General features: G+C 37.1%; 2 protein-coding genes across 19 annotated transcripts in view; one reads left to right on the forward strand and one right to left on the reverse strand.

Annotated features, from left to right (window-relative positions):
- LOC136240992 (protein NLRC3-like) overlaps positions 1–17,963 on the reverse strand; it is a 72,852-nt gene that overhangs the window by 53,965 nt on the left and 924 nt on the right. Inside the window, exons 4-12 of one of the 4 annotated variants that reach the window (XR_010694075.1) lie at positions 16,497–17,930; positions 16,243–16,380; positions 15,762–15,926; positions 14,859–15,023; positions 14,306–14,473; positions 10,903–11,276; positions 10,744–10,857; positions 10,640–10,691; positions 10,476–10,580 (exon numbers count right to left, since the gene is read on the reverse strand). Coding sequence is in view for 1 of the 4 variants with exons in the window: in XM_066032083.1 (XP_065888155.1) it covers positions 10,762–10,857; positions 10,903–11,276; positions 14,306–14,473; positions 14,859–15,023; positions 15,762–15,926; positions 16,243–16,380; positions 16,497–17,930 (2,540 nt within the window). In the remaining 3 variants the exon portion in view is untranslated. Of the gene's footprint in view, positions 1–10,475; positions 10,581–10,638; positions 10,692–10,743; positions 10,858–10,902; positions 11,277–14,305; positions 14,474–14,858; positions 15,024–15,761; positions 15,927–16,242; positions 16,381–16,496; positions 17,931–17,963 lie in introns of those variants that run through there. The other 3 variants (XR_010694076.1, XR_010694077.1, XM_066032083.1) reach the window with 3 other exon arrangements.
- The window catches only part of LOC136241013 (SEC14 domain and spectrin repeat-containing protein 1-like), a 105,968-nt gene that overhangs the window by 44,443 nt on the left and 43,562 nt on the right, over positions 1–17,963 (forward strand). For 5 of the 15 annotated variants that reach the window (XM_066032134.1, XM_066032133.1, XM_066032136.1 and 2 more), the window contains exons 8-11: positions 148–347; positions 1,484–1,507; positions 1,569–1,706; positions 1,763–1,885. In XM_066032134.1, the coding sequence (XP_065888206.1) occupies positions 148–347; positions 1,484–1,507; positions 1,569–1,629 (285 nt within the window). In that variant the 3' untranslated portion in view covers positions 1,630–1,706; positions 1,763–1,885. Of the gene's footprint in view, positions 1–147; positions 348–1,483; positions 1,529–1,568; positions 1,707–1,762; positions 1,886–4,401; positions 4,599–4,646; positions 4,783–8,020; positions 8,231–8,363; positions 8,591–8,645; positions 8,814–10,049; positions 10,161–10,211; positions 10,331–10,378; positions 10,599–17,963 lie in introns of those variants that run through there. The other 10 variants (XM_066032141.1, XM_066032139.1, XM_066032140.1 and 7 more) reach the window with 7 other exon arrangements.

Genomic DNA, 17,963 nt, shown 5'->3' on the forward strand with positions numbered 1-17,963 from the left:
ATGTAGTAGTGGCATGTATGCATGCCATCATGTGTAGTAGTACGTGTACAGTGTGGTAGATGCAACGCACGCATGCACACACACACACACACACACACACACACACACAAAACCATTTTCACATATTGCTTCTTACCATGACAACAGTGGAGACAAGATTGTGAATTCTGTCAAGAGGAAGTGATGAAGGAGGGGATACCCTTTGATGATACAATGGTAAAACAGGGTCAACAACAAATGGACAACGTAAGAGAGAGTGGAGGTCAGGTGATCCAAGAGGGACAAGGCCTTTTAGAAATGATGCACCAGCAATCTGAACTGCAAATGCCACACCCACCAGAATACAAGTACGTGATTGGCTAATTATGTTGTGAAGATTTTGAATTTTTTTGTGCTTAGTAATGTCACCTCAATTTTTGTATAAAGGCGTATAGCCAATAAACCATAATTACTGCGAATAAGGTCACCCGTCTAAACAGAAAATTTGAATCGTGTCATTTCTGTACAAAGATACCTGCCTAACGTAGCCACTGACCTGCTTAATATGACCACCCACCTACCTAGCATCAACTATAAATGTTAAGCATGCACACAGGATGGTTTGGTATGACTAGGGGTGACTACCTGACTGTTGTAGGGTAATTTGTTCTAAATTAAACCAATTTAAAACTAGTCACTTTTTAAAAGATCTCTGTGAGAGGTCTCAACCATTACTGATAAATGAATGTAATTAGTGTCTTTGGCTTTCTATTATTTGTGTCATGAAGTACACAAATACTCCCTTCATACACAAGCAAATCCCTTATAAGCAGTGATGGGAGTAACGCGTTACATATGTAACGCGTTAAGTAATATTATTACTTTTGTAGTACCTAAGTAATATAACGAAATACGCTATAAAAACAGGTAATATAACTCAAGTTAGTTTACTTACAAACGTAACGCGTTACCTAAGTAATATAGTTACTGTAACGAGTCTAATATTACGTAATATTATTACTACAAGTAACGAAGTTACTAATCTCGTTAGTAATCCACTGAGTAACGCCTAGCCACAACGAAGTATTGAAGCCTACTGAATGAAGCTTTTCTTACTTATAACCAAGATTTGCACATTGCCCAACAACGAAATCATGTCACGTGATAAGGTGGTAGTTTCACACGTGACAGCTTAAGGCTGTGGACACAAAGTAATATAATATGTAATATTATTACAGTTACTTTATTTTATGGGTAATATATACTGTAACTAAATAGTTCAGTTGCAAGTAATATGTAAAATGTAACTAGTTACTTTTAAAAAGTAACTTTGCCCAACACTGCTTATAAGGTAGGGTATAAATCTTGTTTCAAGTTTGTTTTTCTAAAAGTTAATTGTTTTCTAACGTTTTGGTTTGGTCTTGAAACACACCCTAGATAACAAAAATTGACTTCAGCAGTCGTAAGCTACAATGTAGTAATCTCCTTTTTTTTATTTGTGTAGGGGACCCAACTACACACAAAAATGGTGAAGATTAATCCTATTATTGTAAGGAAGCTAGATAAACTATTTACTTACTAACTATTAGGAAAGAGTCACACCATGTGAGAGACTGTTCAGATGAAGTAGAGGACAAAAAAAGAGAGTAGAGCAGCTAGCAGAGGCTAGGAAGGTACGACAAGACCAGCTGAAGAACATTTACACCTGTGAGAAAGATGCGAAACAAGTTGGTTAACTTTTTCATCATTTTTCCTCTCTGGATGATGTCCATTTCTTTTGCAGGTACTTGATGACTTGGAGAATTTACTGGAGCAATTGTCATCATGTCTCGGTAACCATGGTGACTGACTAGCAGCAACCACAAAACTGAGAGAGGAACACACAAAGATCACCAGAGCTGCTAAGGTGAGCAATAATTGGAGATGTAGGGCATGGTTGTGAAGTAGTGATTGATGCATCAAACGATATATTGAAAGAATAGCAGGTTGTTTTAGTGAGGGGAAATTTTACAATTATGATGATAAATGGCCATCCATAATTATTTTATCCCAAGGTTGAATTTTAGTAAAGTAAACAATAATCTGCCATATGGTACAGAAACAGTCACAAAGACATGAAGTAGAGTTCAATTATTATCACCACTGGCTACACTTTACATGTATTACCACTATAATATTATGTCAGTGTATATTGGTGACAGCAAAGTCTTACACAACAGTGATACCACAGTAATGGTTATATTGTACAAGCCTACAGTCGTGGTTATCACGGGTATTAGTACTTATTACCATCTTTTTTAGGTTTAAGGAAGAAAATCCATCCCTCCTGGAGGAAGACTGAGTGTGGCCCTGACTAGACATTGGGTGACCTGCAGTTCGAATCCTGGGGTTGGAGGGATTTTTTTCCTTACTTTGGCCCCTTTTCTGTTACACCTTTCCAGCTATAACTCATTAAGTCTAAGTCCTTGAAGTTAGGTTAGGTAATCCTAAGGCTGCAGCACATGTTGCTGTAGACCTTCAGTGCTGGTCACTGTAAAGTGTTAATTATACAACCAAGTACTAAGAATAATACGAAACGCGGTTAAAATTACGTCATAAATAAATAAATAATTAATAATTAATGTTTGAGAAAACTACGAGGCCTAGAGACATGAACTAACCGGGGATAGATTCGCCTGTGAATGAAGGCACAAACGTATAATCGTCGCTCCTGTTTGTGCTGATGACTTGACCATACGTGTAATTCTATATAACGCCCAGTACCACACCCTTGCTTAATTACTTACATATTGCGCGAAGAAGATTAGTGATGCCCGTGCAGGAGAGCCAGAAGCCACTTGTGTAAACAAGAAGATTACAAGTAAGTTTTTATGTTTGTAACATCTCAAGTCTCCATGCCAGCTGCCAGTGGATTCATTCACGTAAATAAACAATACAAGAAAACATTAAACTGACATATGCCACGCTCTTTACAATAAGCTTACAGTTACATATAAAATACAAGTAAACAATTTTGTCTTGTGCAGCTGGCATGGCGAACTTTCTTTGTGTTGGTGTCAGGCAATTCAATACGTGCTTAACTGATCTTTTTTGCCTTCACCTGGCGTAGCTACTAGGCTCTAGTGGCTTGGCTGTCTTCCTTTATCTGGTTCATCTGGCTTGCATACGCCTACAGCATTGTGTAGCTATCTCCTGAAAGTTGTGTATGCATAACTATGGTGTGTTACCCATCACTGTGCCATTGCTACCGATCACTGATGAACCTTACTTAGCTCTAGTTGATGTTGATATGCATTGCTGTATATTGGCTAATAATTATTATCTGCATGGTGATGTTGCCTATAATGTATTGCTGCATACAATACTGCAATAATGTATAGTTCTCTCCTGTATGTTTTGTATACATATACTTTGTACACATCACTGTGCCATTTATACCACACCAATGATGTACTGGCACTTAGCTACTGGTGGCCTTTAGTTACGATGCCACTATTGTGTTATATCTGTCACTACTGTGACATATTGAGTTGATTTGGGGATAATGCATTCACCACCTAATAGCCTCACCGGGGGGCTGTCACGTTGGTGTATGTACTTGGTTGTATGTGACGCGGTCCTAGTAATAAATAATAATAATAATTTTCAGTGGCAGTTGGTGTACGTCATTCGTCTTGTGATCTCTTTTAAAACTTGTATTATCCATATGTATCGTAAAGCTCTTCTTACAAAAACACTTCATTTTTAGATACAGTAAGTCTAAACCTTAGACGCCATTTCATTGCATGTGATTCACCAACTACCACATTCGCTGTAAGTGTGTTTAATTAGGACATACAACTCCTCTGTTGTCTGTTAACAGGAACCCTTATATGTGTCACCATGCTTTGGACTTCCTTCAAAGTAACAACTAGATGTGCTGACTTCACCTTTCTTCTTATAGTCTCTAATAGCAGTCATCAGTTTGTGATCTGAGCCATTTGGTAATTAAACATTTTGTTTGATGACTCATCACTAAAATGATGTTTGTTTAACTGTGGAGTTAATTGTAACAGTTGTACTGTAGTTTAGCTGAAAATCTCAAACATGCTATTTCATAGTTTAGGCTACATACATAACCAATTCAACCACAAGAGGATAGCATAAGCTACTGTATGGCAAGTTATTGTGAATGGTGGATCTCACAAAATTCAACGGATAAAAATTTCACAAATCATAGTAGTAACAATCCACAAGTGAATTTCCATGAATGGAATGTGTATTGCAAAAATTTCAACCTTGACAATAACTCACTATGGGATATGATATTCTAGTGTACAGTACATATATGCAGGGTTTGTTTTATGCAGCTTTGTCCAATACTTATAATTACTAGTGTACAGATGTTCGTTGTCTTGCTATTTTTGTTTGCCCTATACACAGAAAACTCACAAATATGGTAAAGACTTATTATCAGCTGCCCACAAGAGCAGACAGGCATGCACCATGTCACAACAACCCAACCAGAGACTATTAGCACAACTATTGACAACCTGGGAAAGCATTGTTGCTAGGGGCAACCATCACTACAACTGACTGGATATGTTGATGAAGTTCTGCATCTGCCACAAAGAGGTGTGGTCTGTTACCGTGGTAATGTGTTATATTTAAATATCCATGACAACCAGGTACAACAGCAATTGTCATGGTTACAGCAACAATTATCAGATCAGCCACCATCATCAGCTGAAGATATTAAGGCCACTTTGACTGATGTCAAGCAATCTGGTAGTTCTACCAAACAAACGGCAACTGATACTCTTGGTGAGAACTGCAGAGTAAATGTATAAGTGTAGTATGTGGTTGTGTGTGTGTGTGTGTGTGTGTGTGTGTGTGTGTGTGTGTGTGTGTGTGTGTGTGTGTGTGTGTGTGTGTGTGTGTGTGTGTGTGTGTGTGTGTGTGTGTGTGTGTGTGTGTGTGTGTGTGTGTGTGTGTGTGTGTGTGTGTGTGTGTGTGTGTGTGTTTGTGAGTGGGGTACTTGTTAACTGTCTCACATAACAGGTGAGACGATATAACCTCCTGTGGGTTACTAGTCCTGCCCCAGGAGGCATTGACTCTGAATAGTACATCTATAGGTGTCCCAGTGTTTCTTGGTATGCCAGCTTTACACAGTAAATGAAGGCTTGGAATTGCTGTTCTTTTGTGTGTCTTCAACTATTTCACTCTCTAATGTACTTGTTACATCATCAAATTGTTCCATACAGTTGAGCCTCATTAGCTCATGATCAGAGAAATATTGCCACATTACCAATCCAATCTACCAGCAAATACAACCATGGCCTTGGCTTGTATGTGATCCTAGTTTACATACAGGAGTAGTTAGTTGTTGTGATTGTATTACAATTTTGTTAAACACACTTCTTAACTGGCTTCACCATAATACATTGTTATACAGTATCCTGGTTATTATATACCGTATGGCTCCAAATTTTCGTAGCAAAAAAAATCGTATTTTTCGTAATTGCACTGTAATTACGAAAATTTTTATTATGAAATTTTCATGTGCATTGAAATCGAGCCACCGATAATTAAAGCACGAGGCTTGTGAGGGTTTAGCTATACGAGTGTTGGTGTAAAAGGAGTTTGTTAAATACCATCTCCAAGTAGGCTACTATCACATGAAATTTACTATTATTATCATTATTATTATTATTGCTCTTCGACCTTAAAATAATGCTCGGCGTACTACCTGTCCAGTCGTTTTTGGTACACTTAGCTAATAACCTCTGACACAAGTATGATGCTTTTTTCTCAGTACTCATCCATCCATTAAGCATCCGTGCTTCTGGTTTTGTCTTCAAAAGTATTCTACTTCGCGACGATGTAACTCGTGTTCCACATATTACCGTAAAAGCACGTACGTGCAACATCACGATTTTTTTTTTTAATTATGAAAGGGCTTGAAATTATGAATTTATTTTTATTGATGAAAACATGGCTTTTTACGAAATTTTTATTCTACCAAAATTTGGAGCCATACGGTATCAAGATGAATAAAAAAATTGGAAATTTTGAAATGGAAATAGGAATCGCTGAAATAAGCCACAAAACAAGAAGGGATCGCTGGGGTGGTAATGTAAACCACAAATCCCTATTTTGACTCTGTCATAAATATTTAGTTACATGTTCCCCTGAGCCATTTTAAAATGGGTCAAAATAGGGATTCGTGGTTTACATTACCATCCCAGCGATCCCTTCTTGTTTGGTGGCTTTTTCAGTGATCCCTATTCCCATTTTAAAATTTCCAATTTTTTATTCATCTAGTTTGTGTACTTTTCATTAATGCAGTAATGGATTTGTTTTATTGATAATGATAATTGTTGCAGATACGTAGAGCAATTTACAATTAGTGGCTGTCAAGTTCAGTGTAAGCTTTGTTGTTATCAGACACACTTGACTACATTATTAGAGTATTTACCTGACTGCTCTTGTCTGTGGACGATGGTTATTATTTAAGGACAAAGAGCTTGTACGGCATTGGTTACATTGCTGTATGGCAGGATTACACACAATATTGAGCAGCTGTTGTCTAACTTGTCTTACTACATGTGTCAGGACTCTAGTCTCATAGTCATTGTTGTCACATTAGCATCCTAATGTAGTGTTCATGAATATAGACACACCAAATGGTATGATACTGAGCTAGCTACCTGTCATAAGACAACTGAAGACATGCAACTCTGACAAGCATATAATTATAAGTTAAAATAGTGCATTTATTATTTCAGCCAAGACCGTACACAATAAGAATCACAAGCTGATTTTCAAGGGGTGCATGGACTACAACATTGGCTCACTGGTGCACAGTAGTATAAGTATATGTTAAAGCATAGCCGCGAGTGCTATATTTAAAATAAAGCATGATGCACGTGGCTGAGATGCTAATAAAGCACGAGGCGAAACCGAGTGCTTTATTTTTCATATAGCATGAGCAAGGCTATGCTTTAAATGATTTATAGAACTTTCTAGTCAATTAGCTTCACCATACACTAGGACTCGTAATTAACACCTGTTGCACAAATTATTAGCAGCCTGAACACACACAAACTAGTTTACACAAAGTAACTCACACGTAGTTCACCATAGTTTGGCATGGTAGATGTTCATCGCGTATTTTGGTAGATTTTGCTAGCAACCCACAATCAATTCTATTGTGAGTCACATGGTGAAGTATTTCCGTAATATCTCCTGGACTTGTCCGTTTACATTAGCAAACATAGCATTTAGGTATGCCTTTAAAAGCAATTCAGTGGTAGAACTCATATTGGCTGGGGTGATTGATCATTCAGTGCGGCAAGGCTATCAGCCTTCACCGGCTTGGGTGATTAGTCATACTGGCACAAGCCCCGCGGGTATTAGTCTGCACTACTGCACGTGGGCAACTGTGCTTTATTGCCCACAAAGAGTGCTTTATTGTACCACAAAGAGTGCTTTATTGAATGAGTAAAGTACTCTTTGCGGTGCAATAAAGTACTCTTTTTTTAATGAAGCACTGTTGGCCAGCTGAGAGTGTACTGTATGAAATTTAAAGTACACTTTTTCCTTTGATCTCACCCACGCAAAGTTCTATAAATAATAATATAATGCTATGTACAATATAGTTTTTCAACTAGAGTTTGCTGTTCATGTGAGTATTGTATTCATTGGGTATACCACAGTGAAGAAAAGTATGTTTTGAACATGTAAATGAATGCATATGGCTTCCCACAAACAATATGTGGCATCCACAAATAAATTGTGGCATGCACTACTTCATACTCATACAGTTAGCCTGTAGAGTAGCTATTCCACATGTACACACATCACTCACAGCAACAACAAAGTTGGGTACTGTGTAGCTGCAATGTCTATTGTAAACCATGGGTTATCAACAGCATGAAGCCATGTTGTTTACACAATGTGGTCAGACAATTTAGGCACTTACAAATACACCAAACATAACTTCTGACATCGAGGACTAGCACACTTCATAAGACATTACACAGCACTGCTTGCATTTCAGCTTGTATGTGTAGGTACAACTCAAGGACACTACTCATCCCATTTGAGAAGCCAGCTGTGTGGCCAAGTGATGAAAAAGAGACCTCTGCATTCAACGACATGGCGACAACATGTAAAAATGCTTCCTCTACTGTTGGTAAAAAGTGAAGAAAGAAAACGCATATGCTCAGGGTGACCTTACTATGGACAGGCTGCCCAAAGTTGATTCCAAGTTAGTTACTGGATATGAAGTTTAGATTTATTTTACTGAAAAGATACATGAATTATATAGTACTATATGTTGTATATATATAGGTAATTAAATTGATGTTTCTTCAGTTGGTTATACCATACAATTTTTATAGTTGGCTGACGAGATCAACTTGTTTGCTTAAGGGAGGAACTTGAGAGGAAGAGTTTACCATTTTTAAACCCTAAGAAGGTTTGGGAGAGCCTTGCAAGATCAGGAAGAACCCTGAAAGCCTTTGCAAGATCAAGACGAAAACTCTGAAAAATAATAGTACTTAGCACAGTAGAAGAGGCAGTGGAATGGGCAGTGATGACAAAGGCAAATAATGGAATACTACATGTGGTAAGTACATGGAAACTGTGTTCAAGCATATTTGTGTCTATCCCACCCCAACTAGGTGATGCAGAGTTTTAGAACTGGGGTGTCTATTCAAGGAAAAAAGAACATTGCTATTTGCTTGGAAGATCTACGTATCCGGCCGCGGCATACAAACAAGCAGCCTGGGGATGTAGTGAAGTCAAGCAAAACACATTGCCGGAAAGTCTTACTCTTGCAGCTAACGATGGTACAAAATGTTAATACAAAATCTAGATATAGATCCATTGGGAAATTATCCTTAACTAGATTAAGAGACATGTAAACTTTTGTTGTATCATACATTTGTGTAGTAACATAAATTGGAAATACTTATGGGGTTTGCTCTGACATCAGATGGTTAAAATGTTCTATAGAATGGTCATCTACTAGTATTACTACTCACCTTTACAGAAATCTTGCCAATGGTAGTAGTATCTCAGTTGTGACATTAATGTTGTGTAGATGTGTTCTGTACATAATATAATCCGAGTGCCTTCTAGTCTTTAGTTAACATTTTGGTCCCACAGGTGACCCTATTAATAAGGCTTCACTGTAGTCATGGCAATACAATGTTAGGTTGGTCATGCGTCATAAGCCTATGATGTAAAATTATGTAACCAAGCATCATTCTAAGTGTTAAAGTATGTTTAACAGCTAGGAAAGCAGCGCATTGTGCTGAGAAGGTTTGTAAGGGCACTGGGATGCTTTGGTATGGATATACAATCTGTCTTTCAGAACATTAAGAGATGTGAAGGTTGAATTAATCCAACCCTTTCTTTGAGATCACAAGATGATGACGAATGACCAACCTCCTCTGAGTCTAAACTATTACCATAGGTGGCTCCAGGATTTTTGCAACTGGTTTCTGATCAAAAGCACAGCTAGATTTTAAGTTAAGACCAAAAAAAAAATTAAAACCTCCTAAGATTGGCTATTCTCCACTAAATAATATTTGTATCACTGATAAACCACATAAAAATCTTTATTCACAACTTCATAGTTTGCTACACTACTTCTCTGAACACTGTGACTGCTATATTAGAGTGACTGACTGCTCTATTAGAGTATCTCGATCTAAACGTGACCGGTTTCCAGAAACCTCAGAAACCCCCTGGAATTATGATGGAACATCTAGAAACACATCGTGGCAATAATGTTTACAGCTGGATTGTAGGTGTATTGAGTAGTTTTAAGTTAAGGTAACAAAATTTCTTAGTAAAATACTTGTTTTGTTGCTTTGGGCCTGCCACAAAATTATTTTTTTGCCCCAAAAATTTCAGGACATACTGTACATGATAATCTACAGGCAAACACTTTGCATATCCACAAGTCTTACCTATATGTTATTTTGAATTCTACAATTACAATACATCTGTGTGTTTGGTAGAGTGTTACCCTGAATGTAAGCCACTCTGTTATCAATTTGATGACTTGATTTCTTCAGGTATTGTGGATTGGAGTGAGCAGATAAAACAGATCTTGGAGAAGGGTCGGCTAGTCATCAAGCAGACACAACTGGACAAGTTCACTTCACTCACCAGCTTACTACTCCATGGTATGTACTAGTGGGTGTGTACTCCTGCAAGTTTCTAGCCCCACCCCCTAGATGTTACAAGACTGCAGTAGCAGCTGAACTGGCACAGGATTATAAGTTTTCTACCATGAAGATGTGGAACTAAGTGCGTACGTGATTCTCATCTGCATTATCTGGAGTCATGTGAGAAGGTAGGATGATGTTTGTGTGATGTGTTGTGTAATTAAACTTGTTGTCAGGTTATGTGAAGTTGTGACTGAATGGATCATGTGATCAAGAGCTCCAGTGGTAAAAGTGTTCAACATCCCAATTAACTATACACGTGAATTGACAAGATATTGTAATTTAATTGAGTAATGTAAAATTTGTACACTTTTATACACTAAACAATTATTACTGTCATTACAAAAAGTTAATGTTACAAGATCTTGTAATATTTTCCTAATGTAATTAGAAAACAGGGTATAATGTAGCTGTACAACAACATAACAGTGGCTCACCTGATCCAGAAGGGTGTGGTTGGTTACAATGATTTGTGGTTACCATAGTGACCTGTTGTTACCATGATCATAGTAACACATTATTACTAATGATCAACACCCACCCCTTGATGATCACTGTACTACACATTAGTAGATCTTGACTTAGAGTCAACCACATGTACTAACTCCTTGTCTTCTCCATCATCAGTAGATCTAGAGTTGTTATCCCTCTTGGCCTAGTAACCATGACAACAGTTATGTCATGTTATATCAGTGTCTACCTTTTGTCTGGTTTCCAGGATATTTATCATCTTTTGTACTTCATTGTCTTCCTCGTATTCATCATTTATATACACTTCTTTACAGACTCTGTTATTCACAGCTGATTGCAGTATCAGACGAGCTCCCTCAACAGTGATGGGATTAATATAAATCCTTAACTCGATGATGCTTTGATTTACTGATAATCCTGTGGCTAGTTCTTTTGCTCCAGTAACAGTAATACCACATTGGGGTACACTCAGTATTCTGATCCTGCTCTTACCAAGAGCTCCTGCCATAAATGTGATGCCATCATCACAAATGTTGTTCGCTCCCATCCCAAGCACTTCTAGTGTATCATTCACTTGTAACAGTTCACCAATACACTTGGCACCTGTAGTGATCAGTAGACAATAACAATTGTGACCCACTGAGCAAAAACCCAATTAGCTTGTATAATTCTGTTTTGAGAAAAATTACATCGAAACAATTATACTGGGCCTGGCATTTATTTGAGCCCAGCTTTAATACAGACAAATAATATTATTATGGTACTAGAAAATAATCTACTCCATCAAAAATTGTCTCATATCAAATGTGTGAAATTTCAATACCAGTATGTAGTATCTGATGTTTTCATTGGTGATTATAGTCAACTGAGGAAACCATACAGTACACGATCAGGGTAATCCCCCACATTACAACTTGTATTCACATAATACACTACATTTTAATAGAAACCTCATCAATAGGGACACCAGCCTGCTAATAGGACCAAAACATATTATGGCCTTGACAATGAATGAGGTCACTAAGTACATACTAAGGGACCTAACAAGGTGGTCTCATTATAGAGGTGGTCACTAAGTGAGGTGTCACTGTATGTGTGGGTGGGTCAAAGGTAATTTTCAGTGTACAAATCTCATGTTACCTTATGAGGTCATGTTACGACCTAGTTGTACACCAGCTAGCTGTGTTGTGACAAAGAATGACACTAAGCATTTTGTGTACTGAGTTAAGGGAAAATAAGTCTAAATATCTAGATCTGTTCCTTAAAAGTACCAACAAACAATAATATTCAACCTCTCTCATGGATTAGATCAGACCTGTGTATACACTCTGGCACCAAACACCAATGTGTTATCAACTGTACCACATGTACTACTTCAGTACTGTGTTGTAGTTTCCAGTACTTCAATGAAGTGAAACATGTTATTTGTAACACATGTGGTTGTGTTTTGTCTGACATGTACAAGAAAAAGATCAAACCACAAAAATGTCACTTTTTCCTTTGATCTTACTTTTTTCAAAAAAGGATATTTCAATTACTTTCATTTTTTGTTCAAATATTCTTCTAATGCCCTTATTTCATGACAGTAAGTGAGAAGTTGGGATGGCAAGTAGATCATGAGTTGTGGCTACATACGTAATTTTACATGTTACCGGGGTTATAAGTATGAACACTATTATAACAATACAAACTTTTAAATTAAATTATAGTATGGAATCTCATCAGAACATGGCCAAGTTGCAATACACATACAGTTGGAGGCATAGTATAGAAGTATCATAAGGTGATTAAACAGAAGTATCAATACTCACCATTTCCAAAGCCACACCAATATCCCCTATTGCTATGCATATCGATGCAGTTATAATAACAACATGATTTTGGTGCAAACACCATCGGGAGTCCATAATAGAGATTTTATGAATTCCTGATGCCATATAGTGGGAGGGTTTAGTAGTAAATTACCCTATGAAAGGTTTGACAAAATTGTGGAAACTTTACATTAACATTATGAAGTTGGAGGGTAAATCATTCCTTATTCACCAAATTCTTCAGCTAAACTTTTCTGTTATTCTGTAGGACATCTGTACATGTCAGCAGACGCTACATAATAACAGAAAAGTTTGGTGGAGGAAATATTTGGTGGAGAATTTGGTGAATAAGGAATGATTTACAGTGGAACCTATATAAGCAGGTCAAAACTTTGGGTCGGTCATGTTCAGGCAGGTGGCTGCTTTTGACAGGTGGATTATTGTATAGATACTGTATCTCATTTGGAGAATTTATAGTTGGCCCTTAAATGGTGGCCTTTCTATACAGTCACTGTACCAAATCAAAACCCTCCAACTTCATTATTTTAATAGAAGCCTATTGTAAAGTTTCCACAATTCTGTCTAACCTTTCTCTTACAAACCTTACAGTATCATAAGATAATTTACTACTAAACCCTCCCACTATATGGCATCCAGAGTTCATAAAATCTCTATTATGGACTCCCGATGGTGTTTGCACCAAAATTATGTTGTTATCATAACTGCATCGATATACATAGTAATAGGGGATATTGGTGTGGCTTCAGCAATGGAGAGTATTGATACTTCTGTTTAATCACCTTATGATACTTCTATACTATGCCTCCAACTGTATGTGTATTGCAACTTGGCCACGTTCTGATGAGATTCCATACTATAATTTAATTTAAAAGTTTGTATTGTTATAATGGTGTTCATACTTATAACCCCGGTAACATGTACAATTACGTATGTAGCCACAACTCATGATCTACTTGCCATCCCAACTTCACACTTACTGTCACGAAAGAAGGGTATTAGAAGAATATTATGAAAGTAATTGAAATATCCTTTTTTGAAAAACGTAAGATCAAAGGAAGTGACATTTTTGTGGTTTGACCTTTTCCTTTGAGTAATTATAATGCATTATACATCACTTGAAAGAGAATTTAATACACATTCCAAAATTCTAGACAGATAGGTTTTGTGATAATCACTGACAAAGTTATGTTTTATTAAACCAGTGTAGTATTTTGTAATAAACTTGGAGTGGTCATATCGTAAGGGAGATCAATAGAATGTGCCAAATTTTGGTGTGAGAAAGTTTCTTAGTAGAGTCCATGTCTATGCCTAATTTCATGAAAATCCAAAGGGGTCGGCATTTTTTTTTTTTGATTTGGTATGGAATGACCCGTGTACAAATCTCATGTTACCTCATGAGATAATTCTTTGCCATGTTACGACCTAGTTGTACACCAGCTAGCTGTGTTATGACAAAGAATGACACTAAGCATTTTGTGTACTGAGTTGAGGGAAAACAAGTCTAAATATCTAGATCTGTTCCTTAAAAGTACCAACAAACAAAAATTGTTTCACCTCTCTCATGGATTAGATCAGACCTGTATATACACTCTGGCACCAAACACCAATGTGTTATCAACTGTACCACATGTACTACTTCAGTACTGTGTTGTAGTTTCCAGTACTTCAATGAAGTGAAACATGTTATTTGTAACACATGTGGTTGTGCTTTGTCTGACATGTACACATGAGGCCCAAGGGTGAGTGTGTACATATCAGGTAAACCACTCCCACCAGTGTTACAACTATTACATGTTGTACCTTTAGCTGATATTCTACAGTCCTGCACGTACAGTTCAGTTAGTGTAGCATTTACTCGCAACCCATCCATTAGTTGTGATATTCCACCATCACCAATTGGATTCCACGACATGCAAAGGACTTTCAGGGTACAATTCTCCTTCAGAAATTCACCAATACAACTGGCACCTGTAGTCATCATAAACAATAGCAACAGTTAAAATTTAACAATATGCTGTAATCATCTGTTAACCTTATAAGGCAAAGAAACCATATTAATTAACCACAACAATACAATGTGTGGAACAGTCTCCAATACTACAACTCTTGTTACTGTATGTACATGTGTGGAATTTCCTAGGAACATCAATTTCATGGATAGACATGTTTCCATGAAACTAAAAATTCTCAATAATTACCAACGATCCATACAACATTAGCTCATGTGAGCTGGACATGGGAGTCATAAGGTTGTGTAAGGGTAAAACTCTGACATTTGGGAAATTTACATCCTCAAAACAATCCACCATGTATATGTATACATTACCATCCTACATTTTACACTATATAGTACCTTTAGCTGATATTCCACAAAAATATACATCCAGTTCAGTGAGGGTCTTGTTGTACTGCAGTCCATCCATCATCACTGATATCCCATCATCTCCGATCGAGTTATATCCAATGTAAAGGACTTGCAGGTTACAATTCTTCAAAAATCTGCCAACACAACTGACACCTGTAGTGATTGTAAACAATTTGCATTAGTCAATTTTCACCATATACAGTAATTATTAAAAATGTGAAGAAGCCATACAAATACACCAAACAACATAATGTGGGAAATCCCCAACACTTCACTAATAGTTCACATTATGAATTGTGGATAGAAGTGGTTCAGCAAATTTAAATATTTTACGTAACATGAACTGTAAACAATAGCAACAGTTAATTTAACAATATGCTGTAATCATCTGTTTACCTTATAAGGCACAACAATACAATGTGTGGAACAGTCTCTAATACTACAACTCTTGTTACGTAAATGATGAAAGTTTGGCAAGGTGAATTAGCATGCGAAGCAGGTTGGCAGATAAAATTTTGGCAAATTCACCATGTAGATAATATGGGAACTATGTACTGAATAGCTGATTGGCAAATAAGGTCTGGTAAATTTCCTCAATTCACCAAATTCACCAAACTTTAGCCACTCCAAATTTTTGCTGTTTACAGTACTGTATGTACATGTGTGGAATTTCTCAGGAACATCAATTTCATGGATAGACGTATTTCCATGAAACTAATAATGCTTAATAAATTACCAACGATCCATACAACATTAGCTCATGTGAGCTGGACATGGGAGTCATAAGGTTGTGTAAGGGTGAAACTCTGACATTTGGGAAATTTACATCCTCAAAACAATCCACCATGTATATGTATACATTACCATCCTACATTTTACACTATATAGTACCTTTAGCTGATATGCCACAGTTAAACACATCCAGTTCAGTGAGGGTCTTGTTGTACTGCAGTCCGTCCATCATCACTGATATCCCATCATCTCCGATTGAGTTTCCTCCAATGTCAAGGACTTGCAGGTTACAATTCTTCAAAAATCTGCCAACACAACTGACACCTGTAGTGATTGTAAACAACTTGCATTAGTCAATTTTCACCATATACAGTAATTATTAAATTACATGGAGAAACCATATAAATACACAAACAACATAATGTGGGGAAATCCCTAACACTTCACTAATAGTTGACATTACGAATTGTGGATAGAAGTGGTTTAGAAAATTTAAATATTTTATGTAACATGAACTGGACTTAGAGTCATATGTAAAAATCATGAAAAGGTCAACATCTGACACTTGTAAATTTACATCCTTCAAATACTCCACATACACTGTATACAGTATAACACTACATTTTACACTATATAGTACTTTTAGCTGATAATTCACAATTGCGGACATCCAGTTCAGTCAGGGTAGTGTTACCATGGAGATGTTCTACTATCAATGATATCCCATCATCTCCGATAGGATTATTACTAACACTTAACACTCTTAATGAGGCACTACCTGTATAATGATAATAGTACACATTACAAACACATACAGCTCAGTGAGGTGTTGTCAATTCACTAATTAACACACAAACATCACACAGTATATCAACAGTTAATAGTGGGACTAACTTTTCATCACAATCTTCATCACATGTTCCACTCCAGTCACAGTGAGATCATTACCTTCAAGGATCAATTCTTGTAGTACATGGCCACTGTAATTGTTTCCTAACATCTCTGCACCATTGTCACCAATATTGCACCATCCCATATCCACCTTCACCACTGGATAACATGATAATGTGTGGCCTACACAAAGACAGTCATATGGCTGCAAAGTAGTAAAACTCAAATCCAATTCAAAAGGAGTAGCTGACTGAGGTGGATCAGTTTCTCCACTTTCATACACACAATGTAATGCTGTAAGAACATCAGTCTTTACACGATATCTTGTCTCAGTCTCTGACTTCAACTTCTCCAACACAAATTGTGATGTTACAGGAGACACTAATTTCGTTAGGCCACACAAGAAAATAAACACATTAGGAAAATCATCAAAGTGTTCACTCAGTATACGCTGCTGTTCTTGGTCAGATAGTGTTGACATGTAAAGTGCACACATAAACTCTTGAAGTGTAAAGTGTGCAAAATGGTATGTAACAGTGTTTACAGGTACGTCATGAGTGGGTGTGGCTTTTAAAAGACCATACCCATCCCAGTCAGCAGTCACCTCAATACCACACTGGACAAGGTCCTTCATCACAAATATAATTTTTGGGTCTTTTTCCCACAAACTTGCAGTGCTATACCATTCAAAGAAGCCACAATATGCTAATCTACTCAAAACAAACACTGTTCTCACTGCCTCTTTGGGGATACCATTCAATAGTTGACACAACTTCATCTCGTTGGCTACTGGTACTGCTACATGTGACCTAGATGGCTTCTTCTCACTCTCCTTTTCAATTTGTCTCCTCATTATCATTACAATGAAAAATTCATATAATCTAGTTATAGTTGATGGAAGCTTCTTTTTGGTTTGAAATATATCTACTATCATTACCAAATTCACAGGAATATAACAAAGGCTAAGAATGTGTGGATAATTGTTGACATGTATTTGAAAGTCTTCAACAGTTTGGGAATCTGCTAACATTTTTTGTGCAAACTCTCTTATTTCAGCTTTACCGAACCCGACAATTTCAACAGTTCGACCAGCTTTAACATTTTTACATGCATGAGGTCTTGACGTGATCAGTATTGTTGCTTGTTCCAGTACTGTACAATTTTTGATCACACCTACCAGGAGTCCATCACTTGTTTGACGTTCCACTGAAATCTCATCTAGTCCCTCGAAAATTATCAGACATCTTTCACCTGCTGATTTCTTTAACTGTTCATATGCCTCTACTCCACCAAGGTACTCAACCACCACTTCTTCAACAGGTCTCTCATGAGCTGACCTCAGTGGGATCAACAACACAACATCAAAATCTTCTGCTAAAAATCCATCCCTGGCCCACTTCACACAGATCTCATTGGCAAGGGTCGTCTTGCCTATACCTACACAACTCATACTACATCACTACCACTAAT

The sequence above is a fragment of the Dysidea avara genome, chromosome 12 (genome assembly GCF_963678975.1).
Source record: "Dysidea avara chromosome 12, odDysAvar1.4, whole genome shotgun sequence".
NCBI lineage: Eukaryota > Metazoa > Porifera > Demospongiae > Dictyoceratida > Dysideidae > Dysidea > Dysidea avara.